This window comes from Ixodes scapularis, unplaced genomic scaffold (genome assembly GCF_016920785.2).
Source record: "Ixodes scapularis isolate PalLabHiFi unplaced genomic scaffold, ASM1692078v2 ptg000137l_1___fragment_2___debris__unscaffolded, whole genome shotgun sequence".
Classification (NCBI taxonomy): Eukaryota; Metazoa; Arthropoda; class Arachnida; order Ixodida; family Ixodidae; genus Ixodes; species Ixodes scapularis.
This window is the reverse complement of record NW_024609919.1, coordinates 75,694-93,302: the sequence shown is the minus strand read 5'-3', so window position 1 is coordinate 93,302 and position 17,609 is coordinate 75,694. Positions and strand designations below refer to the sequence as shown.

The 17,609-nt window shown below is 48.5% G+C and overlaps 1 protein-coding gene across 1 annotated transcript in view; it reads right to left on the bottom strand.

Moving 5' to 3' along the window:
• Positions 1–17,198, bottom strand: part of LOC120846550 (histone H3-like centromeric protein A) — a 38,532-nt gene extending 21,334 nt beyond the window's left edge. The window contains exon 1 of the mRNA XM_040218358.1: positions 17,109–17,198. Within this exon, the coding sequence (XP_040074292.1) occupies positions 17,109–17,198 (90 nt within the window). The remainder of the gene's footprint in view (positions 1–17,108) is intronic.
• Positions 17,199–17,609: the final 411 nt, after the last annotated feature.

Sequence of the window (17,609 nt, the reverse complement as noted above, 5' to 3'; positions counted from 1 at the left end):
CAGACGGGCATGTTTATGGCGGCGCGATAGGTCTTGCAACTCAGCGGTGGACCAGGGGCGCCACCATACGGGAAGACAGCGGGTGAGGGCACGTAACAGCCAGTCACGAATGACAGCTTTCCGGCAAAAAAGTCCGGCGGTACGCCGTCACTTGTGATTGGCTGTTGCCTGCCCTCCCCCGCTGTCTTCCCGTCTGGTGCTCCCTCCTCGAAAGAGGGGTGCGTCACAATCATTGATTGTGACGCACCCCTCTTTCTTGAATGTGATTTCAGATTTTTTACGATGCTTAGAGCCTGTAGTTTGAGTTATGGCAATATATAGGCAATCTGAGAATCCACTTTAAGAGCCCCTGAATAGAAAAAATTTTTTTTTTGTTTAAACAGTCCGGCTGGGATATGCATATCAAAAAATTAATTTTACGCAAAAAAAATTGTTAGAGCAATATTGACGTTGTGAGACTCAATTTAGTCGGTAGTCACCTACTTTCCACTTGTTTTCTCTTTGCATTTGAAGTGCGTAAAGGAGAGGTGGATCAGCTTGGCCATCACGTTGAGGTAAAAAGAGTGCATAGCCGTCTCGTTGAGCTGGAAAGAGCGTATGACCGTTCCATGACGTCATGGACTTTGCGCGCAAAATTTAAGATAAATCCTGCGCCTTCAATTTCGCTCTAAAAGATTTTTTTTTTCATATAAAATTAATTTTTGACAAGCGTTTCCCAACCAGACTGTTTAAAAAAAACATTCTTGTTACATTTCAGGGGTCCTTAAGGCGAAACTGAGTGTAGATGGTGGGACCTGGCTTCCTCGGTTGTGGGAACCCTCGAACTTGTCTGAGCATGCGCTCGTGCATATTCGTGTTGGAACCTCCCAAACCGGCGGTTCCCTAAGATAATTTATATAGAGAAAAAAGAAAAAGGATGTGTGCGCGCATTGTTTTGGTTGCTTTGCCTCAGAAAGTTTCCTCCGGGCCCAGTCGAAATTGTATAGCATGAAGCATAGTGGGGCTAAGGGTTCCTGCAACGCCCGGTTTGTTTAGCGCCCTACTCCAGCTGTGCTTCCAATTCGGTGCCAAAGTGGCAACGAGTGACATTGGAGGGCCCGGAGTGTCGGGCTGTCGAATGTCGCTATCCAAAAAAAGTACAAGAGAATGTGAACGTCTCTTTCGCCGCGGATTCTCAACTTTCGGCTGTCGAAGCTTCCACGGACTGCCGTGCCGGAGAGCGACCTGCATCAGGCTCGCATCCAACTCCACTGCTGTGACGACACCACCCGAATCGCGACTGACGACGCCTCTACGACGTCGTCGGGCGAACATTGACAGACCACTTTTTAGGACAGAATAACTGCGCCAGTCGGAGAAGCGTTCCAAGCACCGGGCGTGACAGTGCTTAAAGCGGCGGCCCAGCGATGCCTGGTTGGCTCTTGTAAACACCGGGCAAGGTGCCCACAATCCGGACGATTGTCCACGCAGCCTCCGAGAATTCTGCCACTTCTTTGATTGAAAGCCCTCGTCGGAAACACCCGGCCGGTCGTCCTCTTTCCCACCCGATTATCTCGTGCGTCGTCGCTGCTTGCAAACAGTAGTTTTCGAACGTAAATGGCACTTTGGTGCCCAAATGCACCACCGCAACGTAGAGTGATAACGCTTTTTTGTTTTGCTTCTGCTGCAGGGGTCTGGACATGAGGAGCAACCTGGCGTCCATCGGATTGAGAGACAGCTACTGAAAGCACGACGATGCGGATGTGGCGGTTTTCTTCGAGCGTCTGCCTCTTGGGTAAGTGTGCATAGACCTGCCTAGCTCTGCATTTATCTTGCAGGGCAGTGGCTGTGAGATACGTGGAAACATGTGCCGCGATGAACGAGACGACAAACGACCGATAGGCTTCAATGCTCCATTTCTCGTCTTTCGAACATTTTTGTATTGCGGTCAACTGGTTTAAAGCCGGCTGTTGAAACAATTCGTTTGCCCGAACCTGCATGGTGACCCTTCATATTCCATTGTTTTTGCTAGAATAAGGGAACTGCAAGTCAATGGATGATCTGCGTTGCTATGGGGTGCACAAGTGAAGCTTGGTTCTGAGCAAAAAATTGAATTTCAGCTAACTGTGCTCCTAGGATCCTAGATTTTCAGAGACGATGCATTACGAAGTGTTGCAGGGCTCATTTTTGCATCTCCTCCTCTTACTGGCCTGCCAGAATAGGAGTTCCACTTGTGGCATCAGTGGAGCAAGCTTTATGGCTGTAACGAGAAATATTTGTGTGTCAGTTCTGCCCAACTGTAATTTTGAGCTACCTCTGTGTTCTGTCCTGATAGTTCGGTCCCAGAACCAATTACGGGTTTCAAATGCCTTGGTACATCGTCTGGTCAGGTTTTGGTGTTGTAATTTGGACGGAGGAACCAGACTGTGAAGTAGAGAGATTCTGCAGCATTCTGGATTTTGTCTTTTGTGCAGCAGCCAGCAGCTTTTCATTTGTTAGTTTCTTGTAAATAAGAATCACTTACTTTTCCCTGTGCCTTGGTCAAGATTTGAGTGTGATCCGACATCGGCTGACATAGGCTGTTCTATGGATATTGAAACTGTGTGACTGGATGCTGACGAAGCGAGATACTGGACGAAATGAATGCTGGCAAGCAACTGCCTGGTTTTATTTCTCAATAAACCAAGAAAAACATAAACCTCTTACTGGGGGTGGGATTGTGCCTGCACAACGGCTCACTCGGTGCTGTCAGTTATTCCAGAGATGCCGCCAACTTTTTCGAAGTTGAGTTTCAAAGATTGAACTGAAGGGTTAGAAAGGTTTGAAGCAGTTCAAACCTTTCAGCCTTTTGCATAAAAAAAATCAACAATTTTTGCATCTTTTGAATTTTTTACGCCAAGAAGCTGGACTATCTTCAAACTTTCGAGTTTGTCGCAACTACAGTGTTCGAAGTCGTGCACCATTTGTGCCAAATTGCGCCATCAATGAAAGCCTGTTTCATTTTGTGCCAAAGTGCCATTTTTGCTAATTGTGCCTCACCTGCGCCAAAATAAGCTTGAACGAAGCAAAAAACATTTTTTTTTATTACTGCTTGATTTAATTTTTTGTAAAGTAGGGTGAAACGAAAATGGTACAAATATTTATTTCAATGCGTCTTTACCCACCGTATAGTTTGTCTTGTCTTAGGTCAAAGCACATGTCAAGGGCTCCAATGTATACTCCAACTCATGTTTACAAACAAACCGGAGCGCCCCTAGCAGATGCCTCCGGCACCGCGCATGTGCAATGGAGTGTGGACAAGAAGCTCGCTGCGCCCATAAACAAACCATTGAAATGTGATGTTCTTGGCGTCGATGTGAGTCCTCCTGCCGTTTTTTGCGTTCTAATTGTTGATTCTACGTCTTCCTGGCAATGCCTGACTACTTGAGCCGCCTCAGTGAAATTACCGAAGCTCGTTACACCGCAAAACCTCGCGTGAATAATGTGACATGCGGCGATTCATTCCGCATGGACGCCGCAGAAGGGACGCTAAGCCTGATTCGCATGATGAGATTTTGCTCGCAATTTTCAGTCGCGACGTCGCTCGGGCTGCAAAAGCGTGAACCGTAGCTGAGATGGTCGACGTCGATACTGAAAATCGACGTCTACCTTCTATTTTATGTCCTGGAGCAGTTCGCTGAGGTAAGAATTGATCAGAGAGATCCTCTTGGATTGGGACTTCTCCCTGGGGTTTCTGTCCACATACTTGTGAAAGGCATCTGAAAAAGAAAAGAAATATACTAATCAGTCGCGCACTACTTCTTTGTCTGCCGTCAAAGTTTGTATAAAAAAGTGTAATATTTATTTGCCGTAGTAATGAACAAAGCTATTACACATAAAGTTTTGCCTTGCCTATGACATGAAAGGGCCCTCATAAATTGCTGTTAGCCCCTTATTTTATGCTCGAGAGAAATCTTTCACCGAGCAAATGTCCTTCCTAAGACGTGCACTGACAGCAAGCTCTTAAAAACTAACTTTGTACCCTCAAAGCTGTAGGTCATGCTGGATGTCAGGGTTGTTCATCTATAGCTTGTGCCGGTAACCACATATTAATACCTCCTATAGAGCTCCCCCATTCATGGAGCTTGGCGTGCGCATTAAATTGCCTATAAAATCTCATATCAAGAATTCCACCTTTAGAAATTTGCATGTCGTGATTTTTGCAACAAAGAAAAATAGTGCTGCTTTACTTTGGTTTTCTGTTTCAAACGTTTGTTCTGAATTCAAACTTTCAAAGGCCCTACAGTATTTCATCTCACTAATTTGCAACCGCTCCCTCCAACTGAAATCTCAGGTCTGCAACGCCCTTCAGAAATAGGCACCTACTGTGTACTGCCTCCATCTTTGCAGGAGTCGGGGCCTTCTTGGCTATTGCTCCTTTAAAGCGCAGGCAGGGTTTCCCTGTTACACTCCGCATTTGTAGGCTCTCGCGGCCAAACACAAGCTTAGCTTGGCCGCCTGCTTGACAAACATGGAGTCACCCCGCGCTCCCATAATGTATGCCATCTTGTCTGCTTTCACGATCACACCATTTCGAAGATGGACCTGGAAAGGAATTAATTGACAGATAAACTATATTGTCACGAATGGCAAATGATGAGGCGGCAAATAACTGGAGAAACTAAACGTTTAATAGGGCGAACTTGTGCTCCAAAAAATAGAAGGTTAGCATTGCAGGCATCAATATCGGCGAAACAGCAGGATCGAGCACTGGGGCGACTGACTCCGGCTTGCCACGCAGAGCTCTTTATGTATCCGCGTGGGTTTCTGGAACATTTGGTGCGTAGAACATTCATACCTGAAGCAGACGACAAGGTTCTCAAACTTACAAGAACGCTAAATTGAAAGAATAAATGAAAGGAGCGTCCGCTTCCAGTAATCTAACCTGGGGCCTCTGCGCGAAAGCCAAGCGTGGTAACCATTTGGCCACGCATGCGCTCGCTCGGCGATGCGCATGGCAATATATACAGTTCATGCACGCACACACGAAGGATTACAATTACTTGCCAGTCGTAACACAATATAGCACACTTTGGAAAAGCTGTGAAGACAACGATACACAAAATAGCATTGCCACTGTCTACAATAAAATTGGAAAGGTTGTTTCGTAAGGTGGGAAAATCGAGTTCCGATGACGCATTGGTCTGCTTGCGTTGTGCCTTATAAATTTTGCTTCTGTACAACTTCATGTGCTTTTTTTCTACCTTGAAATCAGTGCTGTTTCTGATCTTGCAGTCATGCTAGATTTCATGATGAGCACTGCGTTGATGCTGTCCGGAGCAAGGTGTTTTTTTTCCTAGTCTTCAGCCTGTCTGTAGTGAAAATATACTTCTTAGTTTAGCATTGAAGTGAGGCAGTGTTAGCTTCGCCCAGCAAACTATGTTTTCAAACTTGGGCTTGCCTTCAAAGTTTTTGGACATTTCATCCCACAATGATGTGGCGGACTTTTCTTGCAAGAGTGCATTCTTGGGTTCAGTGAGAAAAGAAGGCAGCATTCGCCATTTCCTCTGCAGAGCGTCAACGCATGGCAAGAGGTATGCGTACCAGCTTTGCAGGACTGACAGCTGTTTTCGAGCTTCGTAGTTCAATGCTGTTCTGGGCTGGATGAATTGCACCTCGTGGTAGAATGGTCCGGATGCCGGAACCCTTTTCTTCACCTCCACAACAGCCGTCTGATAGAATGCCAGACAGCGCAGCTTAGGTGCTTTCATCCGAGCTTCCCCCTTCTATGCTTTGAAGAAGCTCTAGGCAACTTTCTCCAAGGTAGACTTCCCCCAGCAGAAGAAGCGAATGCGGATCCATGGGGTTCCGCTTCTCGACATCTTGAACTCCTTCAGGTCGCATGAAATTTTGGCGGAAGCACCAAATGAGCCTTGGGCTTTCTTGTTGCATGACAGCAATCAGGTTCTCTTTGCTCTGAAAGAGAGCATTTATTTTGTTGAAAAACCCCAAGACGGAGGCCATGAACTTCAAATACGTCTCATTGATTGGGTTCATGTCGGTTAAAATCAGCCCTGCGGCTGAAACTCTGTCCTCTACTGACGCTTGCAAAAAAAGCAACTTCAATGTGTCCTATTCCTGAAGGATGCGCTCGACGCATTTTTACAGTGCCAGCCACCGCGCTTCGCTCGGCCTTAGGATTCTCTGTTCCTCTGTCTTAAGGTATTCCTGCAGACCAGCAAGCTGAGCTTGGCACTTGCTGAATGGTGTGAGCGTAGCAGCCCTCTGAGGTTTCTATTTTGAAAGTCCCTACAAACCCCTCGAAAAAGTCAGTCTGTCCCTGCGTCCCTGCAGCGTAAATAAAAAGTAACTGCTGGTGTCCCTACAAATAAGGACATGTCCCTACAAATAGGGACTTGTCCCTACATCTCACAACACTAACTGAGACATCAGTTTGCCGTTTGTTTACATTTTTTTTCTGGCATAGTGGCCCTGAGCATGGCCACGTGTATTTCAGATACTGCGTGCATTAAATCGCATATACTGTAAAGGTTAGCATAAACGCTTGCCCCCAAAAATCACCGATCCCATCTTTTTATTTGTTTATTTATTTGGGAAAGTAAGGTCGATGAAAATGCGTCACATCCATACCGAGAAGGTTCACAGTGCCTCTTAAAAAAAGGGGGGGGGGATAGAAAATATGAGTAAAGGAGGGGCAAATATATAAATAAATCACATCAGCTGCGTGATCTGCAATATCGGTTTGTGACAAGCATGTTCTCTGCGGGTTCCCTCGTGCTTATCGCATTGTGACACGCGACTCTGCAGCGTCCGCAATCTGCAGGTATCCGTTCCCGCGAGGTGCAATTTTTTAACTCTTTCCCGTGTTTCTTTTTCTTTTGTCTGCGATTTGCGTGCGCGATATTGGTTCCCGTGATACCCAAGTTTGTAGCGGGTTTTGGCGTGTATATCGCACTCTCAAGCGGAAATGCGCTGCGTTTGCGTTCTCGGTGATGTGATTGCTGCGCCAATTGCGCCAAACTGCGCCAAGGGGCTAACCCTGCTATATCCTGCTACATTTTGCCAAAATATGGGTAATCTGCGCCAAGCCCGTGCCAAAACACCAATTTTGGTCGCCTTTCAGAAACGAAACGAAACTGAATATTGTAATTGAGCACGCGTAAGCTAGGTGGCACAAGCGGCCGCCCGACACAAAGTGCCCTGCGTCAATCGTTCATGCGGTCTTGCATCGTTTTTCCCGCCGTCTCTCGTTTTCCGCCAGGGATGTTCCATACTTCGCTAAAGTATTCCCTTTCTTGGGCGTAAAATTTCCCTATTTGGGCACTTTTTCTCTGCATAAATTTGAACTATCCCTGCACATTTCCCTGCATCATATATGTATTGTCACTTCAGCTTTTTAGGCTGTGCTTGTGAGGCCGGTGCAACATTATGCGCTGCAAAAAAGGCTGCCCTTTAGACCTGCGATCTTCACGGTGTCGTTCTCAGTGCAGACTTTATAGAAAGGCTTAGTTGCCGATGTGGTATCATTGAAGGTTTTTACAGCTGCTTCATGCTTAGCCGTTCTGCTGTGCTTGTGGAGGTCACTTTTCCCGCAATTGACAGTCACACTGCAGGCTTTGCACTTGGCTTCAGTGGTGTTGTGTTCTTCTAGCCATCCCTTGAACTCTGGCAAGCTCAAACACTCGGAGTGAAATGACTTGACGTAACTTTTCCTTCTCGATCTTGTTCGTTTTGGATGGGACAATCCGGTGCTGTTATTCGATTCCATGGTCAGTACCCGTGAAAGCCAGACCACCTGACCAGGAAGCAACGAGCAACGAAAATGTTTGCTTTTGCCGGGGTACCACCCATAGTTGCCGTCATTCACATAGAACACCAACATTGCCAGCCGTGGTGGGGTGTGCATTGCCTTGACCATGTCAACATGAGCGGAAGTGTACCATAAGAATTGTTTTTCAATATTTCTTGCTTTTTAACGCTTTTTCCCAAATTCCCTCCCCAATTACTAAAACTCCCTACAATCTTATGAAGATTCCCTTTTCCCTTTTTGCCTAAATCGAGGGTGAAAATTCTCTGAAAAAGGAAAAATTCCCTGCATGGAACATCACTAAATTCCCGCTCTCGTTGTTGTCTCGTGTCTTTTTAGAAAAATTTCAACGATAGACGCGGGCATGTGCGGACGCTCCGACGCTAGTGTGCTGGGTACCAGCCATGCCGTCATGCTGTGAAACGAAACCGTTTTTGCACGGCGGGAGTTACTTTGTGAGCTGAAGCACTCACTCCTGAAAGCTACGGCTGTGGGAAAATTATATTTGGTCCCTGCCTGCCAGTCACCGTGGTCGTGCGACGTCGGGTGTTGCCGTCCCCACGTCGCTGCAGATATGGCACTTCCTAAACTGAAACGTAAGGACTGCCGCATGTTCATCAACATTCCTGTTCTTGTTTAATATGTAACTACAAAAATTCCTCTTTAACTCAGACTACTGTATTGAAGTGTTGATTACAGTATAGACCACTTACAACATAACCGCTTGTAGTGCAGGACCGGGTATAACGCAGCTTTTTTAAACCACCGGTTTGCCTCCCATAGAACTCCATGTAATTACATACTGCTTAAAATGCAGGCGCGCGAAGGGAAATACCGGTTGTAGTGCGGTTTTCGGAACAGCCCGGCGACCGCGCTGACTGACCGACCCACAGAGCACGCTTCCCTGTGCGACACTAGATAACGGCGCGAGCCGCAAGCGGGTCTCACGGGGCAAGGAGGTTGCTCGAAGAAGCGAAGAGAGAGGCTTCAGTTGCCATAGCGACGCAGGGACGCACGCACGTGTCGTTTACGGCGCAAGGAGTTGGTGAGCCCAACCAGCCGTTCGCACGCGTTGCATGCCGGTCGCGGGCCGGCTGCTTCTATCCACAAACATGGCGTCGGTGGTGATCGTCGACGTAGATGGCGTGGTGGAAGCTCATCGTTCCGCGTAAAAGCGCTATCCTTGACTGTGAATTTTCATTGTGTGTCGCTATGATAACCCAGCACGTACTGGAAGCGAAGATCCACCTACTCGTGGCGGCACTCTCAAGACAGCAGAAACGCCCGCGTCGTCGTGTTTGTTCACTTCGACTACAGTGGTGCTTTCTCAGCATTTGTGTTTTCAAACATCGCCCGGATTTCTTATTTGGAGCATTTCATATGTGCATTTCATGCCTTTTTTTGAGCATTTCATGCGTGTACCATATAAAGGATGTGAATTTTCACGCGTTTTCATCACCGGAGAAAAGTGATTAGGGTTAGCAATCTTGAACGCTCGCAACGTCCATCCGCAACCCGCGACGCCGTTAAAAGGCTGCGCTAGACAAAAGTCGCTCATTTCTTTCAAAATGTGTGACACACTTGAGAGAGAAGTGTACTAGTCTGGTGAAATACAGACTTTCCTCAAACTAAGCTTTATTTTTCATCTAACATAAAATAAATTGTTTTACAAAGGTAAGTTGTCTGATGGCATGTATTTTGGCCTGAAAAATTGATGTTTTGGTTATAGCGCGGTACTGCTTATAGTGCGAATTTTTGCGACTCCCGCAACATACGTTAGATGCGGTCTACACTGTATAGGAAGCGAGCAAGCCGGCTGTGTCGCGGCGGTCGCCTATTGTTCGCCGCGACCTGGCGGTAGCCGCCGCAGGAGCATCCGGCAGCAATGGCGACGAACAGCACGGCGGACAGTGTCCCCGTCGTGATTACGACGGAATTTAAGGCAGTTACGAGTTCGGAAAGTTCCTTCGGAAGCCGATGCTGCCGGCTCAGTATCATCGCGAAGTAATAACAACGAACAGCACAGAGGACAGTGGGCGACTAAGAATCCGGAAAGCTTCTTCGGTAGCCGGTGCAGAATCATCGGGGGGAAGCAGTGGCGATTAGCAGCACAGCGGACAGTGTTCCCGGGGTGATTACGACGGGGTTTAAGGCGGTTACGAATCCAGAAAGCTTCTTCCGTGGTGCCAATATGACGAAGAGAAAACTGTTTCATGAATCTGGCCGCGTGTGCGACGTGAAGGAGGTCGGTTTCGACGGACAAGTGGATGTCACGGAGCGCCGTACTCTGCAAACGAAATTAAGCGCGCCCGCAAAACAATTTTGTTGGCGTTGAGTGGACTGCGGTAATTATGTACGTTTATTTCTGAATCAGCTTGACAATAACTGGGCGATTTTTTTTCGCGCCGTTCCACGATTCTCTTTACTGTCTTCCTGTAGGCTGATGGAAACATCCAACGGCAGGCTTAGGAGGGCGACCGCATTCCGCTTCTCGATTCCGGTGAAGTATTTGCTGCATACTTTAGTGTTTGCCGTCGGTGTCGATGCTGTTCCATCGTCGCTAGAAGAGAAAAAAAGTTAGTTGCATTATTCGGCAGCAGCTTAAACAAAGCGCGAACTGGAAGGTAAGAAACACCACTAACCTGTATGGACGCACAAGTCGTACCCAGGTCGCGCAGTACTCCGCCTCGTACGGCTTCGAAGGGACGATGTAGTACTTCGTGCCGTGCGCGATCTTGCCGACCACGCAGCAATTGTTGCGGCTTTCTTGGTGCGGAATAGCAATCTCAGAAATTACAGCGCTAACCCACTACAACGCACAACCAACGCAGCGACTGGCAGAAGATGCCCGATGCAACGGACCCGTTTGCCGCTAGGGGCGCCCTGGTCGGGGCTTGAATTAGATCCGCACGGTTCCTATACTTAGGCATTCAGTTCACTGCTATCAGACATCAAACTTCCTGATCATTATCCAGTTCAACTAAAAGCAAAAAAAAAACAAAAAAAAAAAACGGTCATTTTCAAGTTACTTGAAACCCTTAAAGGTTGAGAACTAAGCCACTTGCAATGATTTCATATTGTGAATAACTTAAAACTTTTCAAGATTTTGCATCATGACCCTTTAACTAAAGCAGAAACGTGCCGAGTGTTCGTCAGATACACTAGAAAACAAAAACCCAAAAACTATGCAAACATGTCTCATCTGGTCAAATTGCTCGATCACAGTGCTTGCACGCAACCTACTGTCTCATGGAAGCAGTTCACCAAATGACAAGGCCTAAAACCCCTCCCATTCTTGATACTGTGACCTCCGTTCGAAATCGGGATGTCGATTCAAACACCTTTGCCCTAATCTCTAAAATGACAAACAACTTTATTGAAAATAAAAACAAACAAACATTAAAAGTGATATGCCGAAACACATGGGGAAAAAAAAGGAAAAAGTGCCCGAAATTTAGGCGCAATACGAAAACGGACAAATACGACACCAATCCGCAGAAGAGTTCAGAAGTCTGTGGCGAGGCTGGTGCCGAATACCTTGAGGAGGTCCTGGAGGTCCTGTGTGAGTGGACTACGAAGTCCCCCCACAGCAGCCCGGAGAGTGCCATCTGTCCAAGTATCTGACGGTAATGCTTATGGTTCCTGTTCAGCCGGTATACACCTGCAGTGCCCTTCGTCATATAAAAGTTCCACACCGCATTGAAACAAACAGTCTTTCAGGGTGTACGGGCATTTCACCACTACAACTGCATGAGGAGTTGGTTCAATTGGATCCCAGAGATTTCTCTGTCGAGATGGCACGAGCCATGGGCATTCCGGGTGAACAAGGATGCCGCAGGGGAAGTTCTGCACGTCGTGTCCAAGGGCACGCAAGCAACTCTCGTAGCATTGCGCAGCAACAGGCTCGTGCTTGATGCCATGCCTATTGAAAGAAAAGAGGCAGGCAAGGGTCAGAAACCAGCTGCTACGAAAGGATCTGAAAAAAGGCTCGAGTATTGGACACAAACACGACAATGAATACACTACGTACCGACGGACTTTAATCGTGTTTACTGGTCAGGCACGGTCATTTCACCACTGCCACTTTGTTGGGAGATGCATAGCAACTGTGTTCAAACTGACTTTCGTGAGTTCATTTATAGTTCATTATTATTGAAATAATCAGTTCACTGCTATCAGACATCAAACTTCCTGATATTATCCAATTCAACTAAAAGAAAAAAAAAACAGTCATTTTCAAGTTACTTGAAACCCTTAAAGGTTGAGCACTAAGCCGCTTGCGATGATTTGATAATGCGAGTAACTTAAAAATTTTCAAGATTTTGCATCATGACCCTTTAACTCAGGGCCAACGAGGTATAGGGCATTAGAGTGATAAACTGGCAGCTGAAAGTGACCCCCAATTGACCGCCGCCATGTTGTACAATTTTTACCACTAGACACGTGACCAGGCCAAATCTATGACGTACCCAGACCAAATCTCTGGCGTCAACGATAAGATGGCAGCGCCCAGTGCGTGTCGGAAGCGTTGTGGGCGTTGATCGGAGTGTGTGGATTTCGTGTGCGGAATTCGGTTTTTCAGGGTTTTGTATGATCCCCGCGTAGGAATAACGTGAAGTGGGAGGGAATGAGGCTTTTCTTTTTTATTTAATTCAGAGTAAGCCAGATTCGGTCCCGTGCTTCTCGTACGGGCTCGGATCACTACCTCGGACATCGCTCGGTCGTTCGAGTTTAATTAAAATATCCGCAATCGTTAACCACGGGAGCTCCTCCATAATCGCTGAGTCGAAGGATACGTCGAACCCATCCGGAACGCGGAGTCTAAAGGTATGTAGGACGTAACCAGAACGCGGAGTTCTAACGGTACAGCGGACGTGCCCGGGCAATTTTCTTAGCTCGACCGTCAAGATTCGCATTTGAAGCAGCGAGTGAAGTGTTGAAATCTCCGAACTGCTCGGTGCTGAGCTAACTACGGACCACTTCATTATGTCATCCGTAGTGACGTGAAAAAGACCGACGGCGGTCACTCCGGGGGACAGCGGCTCCCGGCCGCCTGCCGGGTGCCTTCTGTGAAGGGGCGACAGTCGTGTAAGCAGTACTGTACCAGCTTCTCTTATAGTTATGTTGTTCTCAAGCAGCTTCCCGATCACTAAACCCCGCAAACGCGTGCCGAAATTTCAAAAGGTGTCTGCCAACCTGGAAAGCCTTGAACTCCCAGGGAATTTCGGATCATCTGGGAAAGTCGGGGAATCATTCAAAAAGTGGGCTAAATAAGGGAAGACGACGGTTGCTCGTCGGCACGGCCATGCTGAATGACATTGCCGAAATGTCATCCTTCGACTCAAAAACTCAAGGAATTTGATCAAAATAGTCAGGGAATAACTTGAAAAAGTCGGGGAATTTTAAATCACTAGTTTGTTAGACACAATATTTGATTTTCTTGGCACTCCACGCGTTTTTACACACGACAGGCACACGCCCGTGTATCACACGGCAGCCAGGCCAAGCGGCTGCCAGCCCCTTGTGCAAGGTCGATAAGACGCAAGCGTGGAACGCTTTCGGACTGCTGTAAATACACCAGCGGGAGCGTCCGGCCGCAGTCCGACTGCCCACGCTAGGACACCCGACACAGACTCCGCGTCCTGGGTACGTCTGACGTATCTTTAGATTTTGCATCCTAGGTACGTCAGACCTATCTTTAGACACAGCGCCTGATAATAGTAGTGAATTGGGTCACGTTCAGTGCGCAAATCACTTTATTACACTCGGAGAGCGGAATTCCATTCCCGTTGCGCAGGTAGTTCCCGAGCTAGGCATGCACTTGAAGACTATGTTTCACTCTTTCACAAAGCAAGCTTTGCGGGACCCCTTCGCCCTTGTGCACCCATTCGCAGGTCGTGTCGCCTTTCCTCACGTAACTCCCGCAGGTTCAGTGAGTTGCCGAGCCACTGCAGCCCTGGCGTCGCTCGGTACATACAAGAGGCGGCTCACGTCGGTCGTCCAGCAGCGTACTGGAGGGACGCAAAGCTAGCAGCCTCCTTGGTGCATGCAAGACGAGGCTGAGCAGAGCTCCAAGCTCTTCTGACGTACATGTGCACTCCAATGAGACCGGTGTCGCACCCCGATTCCTAGAGATGTGGTCGCACTGGCAGTCTTGTCGGTCCCTGGGGGCCGTCGAGGAGTGCCAGAAAGCAAAATTCCATCCTTCTTGCGCAGGTAGTTCCCCAGCTAGTCACTTCCTTGACGACGTCGCACCCTCTCTGGAAGCAAGCTTCGGGATGCTCTTGTGCACCCATTTGCAGGTCGTGTCGCCTTTGCTCACGTAACTCCCGCAGGTCCAGCGAGTTGCCGAGCCGCTGTAGCCCCGGCGTCGCTGGTCGTGCATCCTGGTCCTGGTCGTGCATCAACCACCGCTGCCCATTTCCGCTGAGTGCTTGGGTGTGGTAGCTTGACGTGCTTTCACAGAAAGCTGTATGCCTTTGCCGAGTAAAAATGGAGCGTGAGGGCAAACTTGCGCACATCCTCTGTACATGCGTTTTTGTTGCGCCTGACTCTTTTTAAGACGAGGTTGCGCATTGTGTTGGTGAATGCATTGTCAAGTATGTCAACTGCTGGCTTAGGAAGTCGTTTCCTCAGTTCACGGAGCAGCGTGTTCAGCTTCCTAATCCTGGCCGTCTTCCGATTGATCTTCTTCTTTGCCTGTTTCAACAGTTTCTTTGCCTTCTGCAGCTTTTGCCTACTCGTGGGCAGGACCCTGTGCAGTCGTGGTGACACAGCTGCGTACGAGTGGTCACCGAAGGAAGTGTTGCGTCGCTTGAACACAGCTTCAGGGGGAGTCTCTGACGTCGTAGCCTGAGAGGGGAAGTAACCAGCTTTACATTGCTTCCAGAACCAGCAGCAGCTTGGGCCTCTCCTGGGGTTGGCTGATCAGTCGTCGATCCAGGCTGCCTCTCTGGAGGGTGAGACCTGTCAGCAGAACAACGAGCGGTGACATTCAAGACTGCCTGTATTCCACAAGACTGTGTGCCAGGGCATGCATTCTTGGCAGGTTATACCGTGCAGTGTGATATGTGACCACACCTTTTATGCGTTGGCCAGGACTGGCACTGACCCACAAAAAGGGGGTGCTGGGAGTTCTGGCTTATGAATAGGGTTCCATGTTTTGGGTGTTTTTTAATTTGTGAGTATTACCTGGCTCAGTGAGCAAAAGAAGAGCCGTGATCAAAGGGTGCAGCCAAAAGCTGTAACCAAAAGTTGTGTCCAAATGCCGTGACTAATACGACGCAATCTAAGGAAAAAGAAAATAAGAGAAAAACAAACAGCTGTGCTCACGTTATCATTTTCGTCATGTGACTTAATTATTAATCGTGTGGTCAAACAAAAAATAAACCTAGAAATAAATTATCCCCTGCCCGGTTTCGAACCTAGGCTCTCATGATCGCAAAACTAGTGTGCTATTCATTGGGTCAACCTTGCTCATTGACGTCAATATAACTCGGCCAATGGTAATGCTCACGCATTCTCACATCATGAAAGAAAGCTGAGGTGCTCTCGTAGTTTTATTTTTTTTTAAAATGGGGGTGATTTTTTGGTGCTTATTTGTTCTCTCGAATTTTGAGCTTATCAGTGTCTTTTTTTTATATAGACTAAAACTCTGAGTGTCACGGTACTTATGTGGTAAAAGCAAATGCATATCTGTGGCGTTTCTAGGAGACACAACATGATATGCACTACTCATTGCTAAATGGAGCACATAAAAACAATTTCCAAAGAAAAAGAGCAGCCTCGCAGACAGTTCAGTGCGGTCGGTGTTGTGGTTCAACAAAAGTACAGATGTTTATCAAGGTTCCCTGCCGTGGAAAGTGCAATTTCTCTTCAAAGCCAGCTCAATTCGGGTTCTTTCGGTTTTTGCAGATTTCAAGAAAAATCGTTTGGAGGTCATATTTTTATGTATATCAGTATATACTGAAAACACGTAACCCACTTATAATTGAATGATTGTAAAAAGCATACAGCATGTCATGGAATTATTATAATGGTGGTGGTTGAAAGTGTTGCAAAGAACCTGAATGTTTTACTCGAACCTATCAACTTGATCCCAAAGATGCCACTTTTCTAGTGATTCGTTGACCACCACTTTCAGATACAAGAGACACACCTTTGCAAGTTGTGCAACTAGTCGCCCGAAGTACCTGAAAACTGGAGCTTGTTACTTCCCCCCTCTCAGGCTACGACGTCAGAGACTCCCCCTGAAGCTGTGTTCAAGCGACGCAACACTTCCTTCGGTGACCACTCGTACGCAGCTGTGTCACCACGACTGCACAGGGTCCTGGCCACGAGTAGGCAAAAGCTGCAGAAGGCGAGGAAACTGTTGAAACAGGTAAAGAAGAAGATCAATCGGAAGACGGCCAGGATTAGGAAGCTGAACACGCTGCTCCGTGAACTGAGGAAACGACTTCCTAAGCCAGCAGTTGACATACTTGACAATGCATTCACCAACACAATGCGCACCCAAGTAGCACGGGGAGCCCGGCCGAAGGATGGCCATATCCCCATGGCCGAGCCTATTTTCATCGGCCATTGCCCGGCCAAAGAGGTCGGTGCCGACCTCGTTATGGTCCCTCGGCATAAGAAAGGCCCACCTGCCCGGGCTTTGGGAGGGCCGGGCCCCATGGCCGAGCACCCCTGGCTCAGGCATCGGCTGGGCACCAATGGCCGGGCACCGGCAGAAGACTAAGGGCCAAGGGCAGTATTGGGTCGGCCACCGAGCTGGCATGGTGGCATTGGCAGAACACCAGTGGCCGAGGGCGGATTTGGGTCGGCCACCAACCTGAGATCGTGGCACCGGCAGAACACCAGTGGCCGAGGGTGGATTTGGGTCGGCCACCAAGATGATATCGTGGCACCGGCAAAACACCAGCTGCCAAGGGCGGATTTGGGTCGGCCACCGAGATGATATCGTGGCACTGGCAAAACACCAGTGGCCGAGGGCGGATTTGGGTCGGCCACCGAGATGATATCGATGGCACTGGCAAAACACCAGTGGCCGAGGGCGGATTTGGGTCGGCCACCGAGATGATATCGATGGCACTGGCAAAACACCAGTGGCCGAGGGCGGATTTGGGTCGGCCACCGAGATGATATCGATGGCACTGGCAAAACACCAGTGGCCGAGGGCGGATTTGGGTCGGCCACCGAGATGATATCGTGGCACCAGGAGGACACCAGTGGCCGAGGGCGACTTTGGGTCGGCCACCGAGATGATATCGTGGCACCGGCAGGACGCCAGTGGCCGAGGGCAGCTTTTGGGTCGGCCACCGACCTGAGATCCTGGCACTTGCAGAACCCTGGTGGCCGAGGGCGGTTTTGGGTTGGCCGCCAACCTGAGATTGTGGTACCAGCAGAACGCCATTGGCCGAGGGCGGCTTTCTGTCGGCCGCCGAGTTGACAGTGTGGCACCGGCAGGATGCCAGTGGCCGGCAATGGCATTGGGTTGACAGCCAAGCTGGTATGGTGTCCATAGAAAAAACTTGGCAAAGATGGTTAGGCCAATGACTCTCACTAGAGGCCACGCTCAAGGTCTGTTCATACTTGCAAGACGCAGTGGTTGCGTGACTGCATTTTGGTCACCGAGAGACGGTGATGATCGCAAAAGCGACTGGTTTGGAGTTGAAACCGCTCGCTTTTGCGACAAAAAAGCAGTCGCGCGACCACCAGAACTTGGAAGTGTGAATGCGCCTTTAGGGACTCCACTCCCCGATTGTCTTGTGGCACCGCCAGAAGATTGAGTGAGACCGCTCTGCCATGAACCGCTTCAACATTT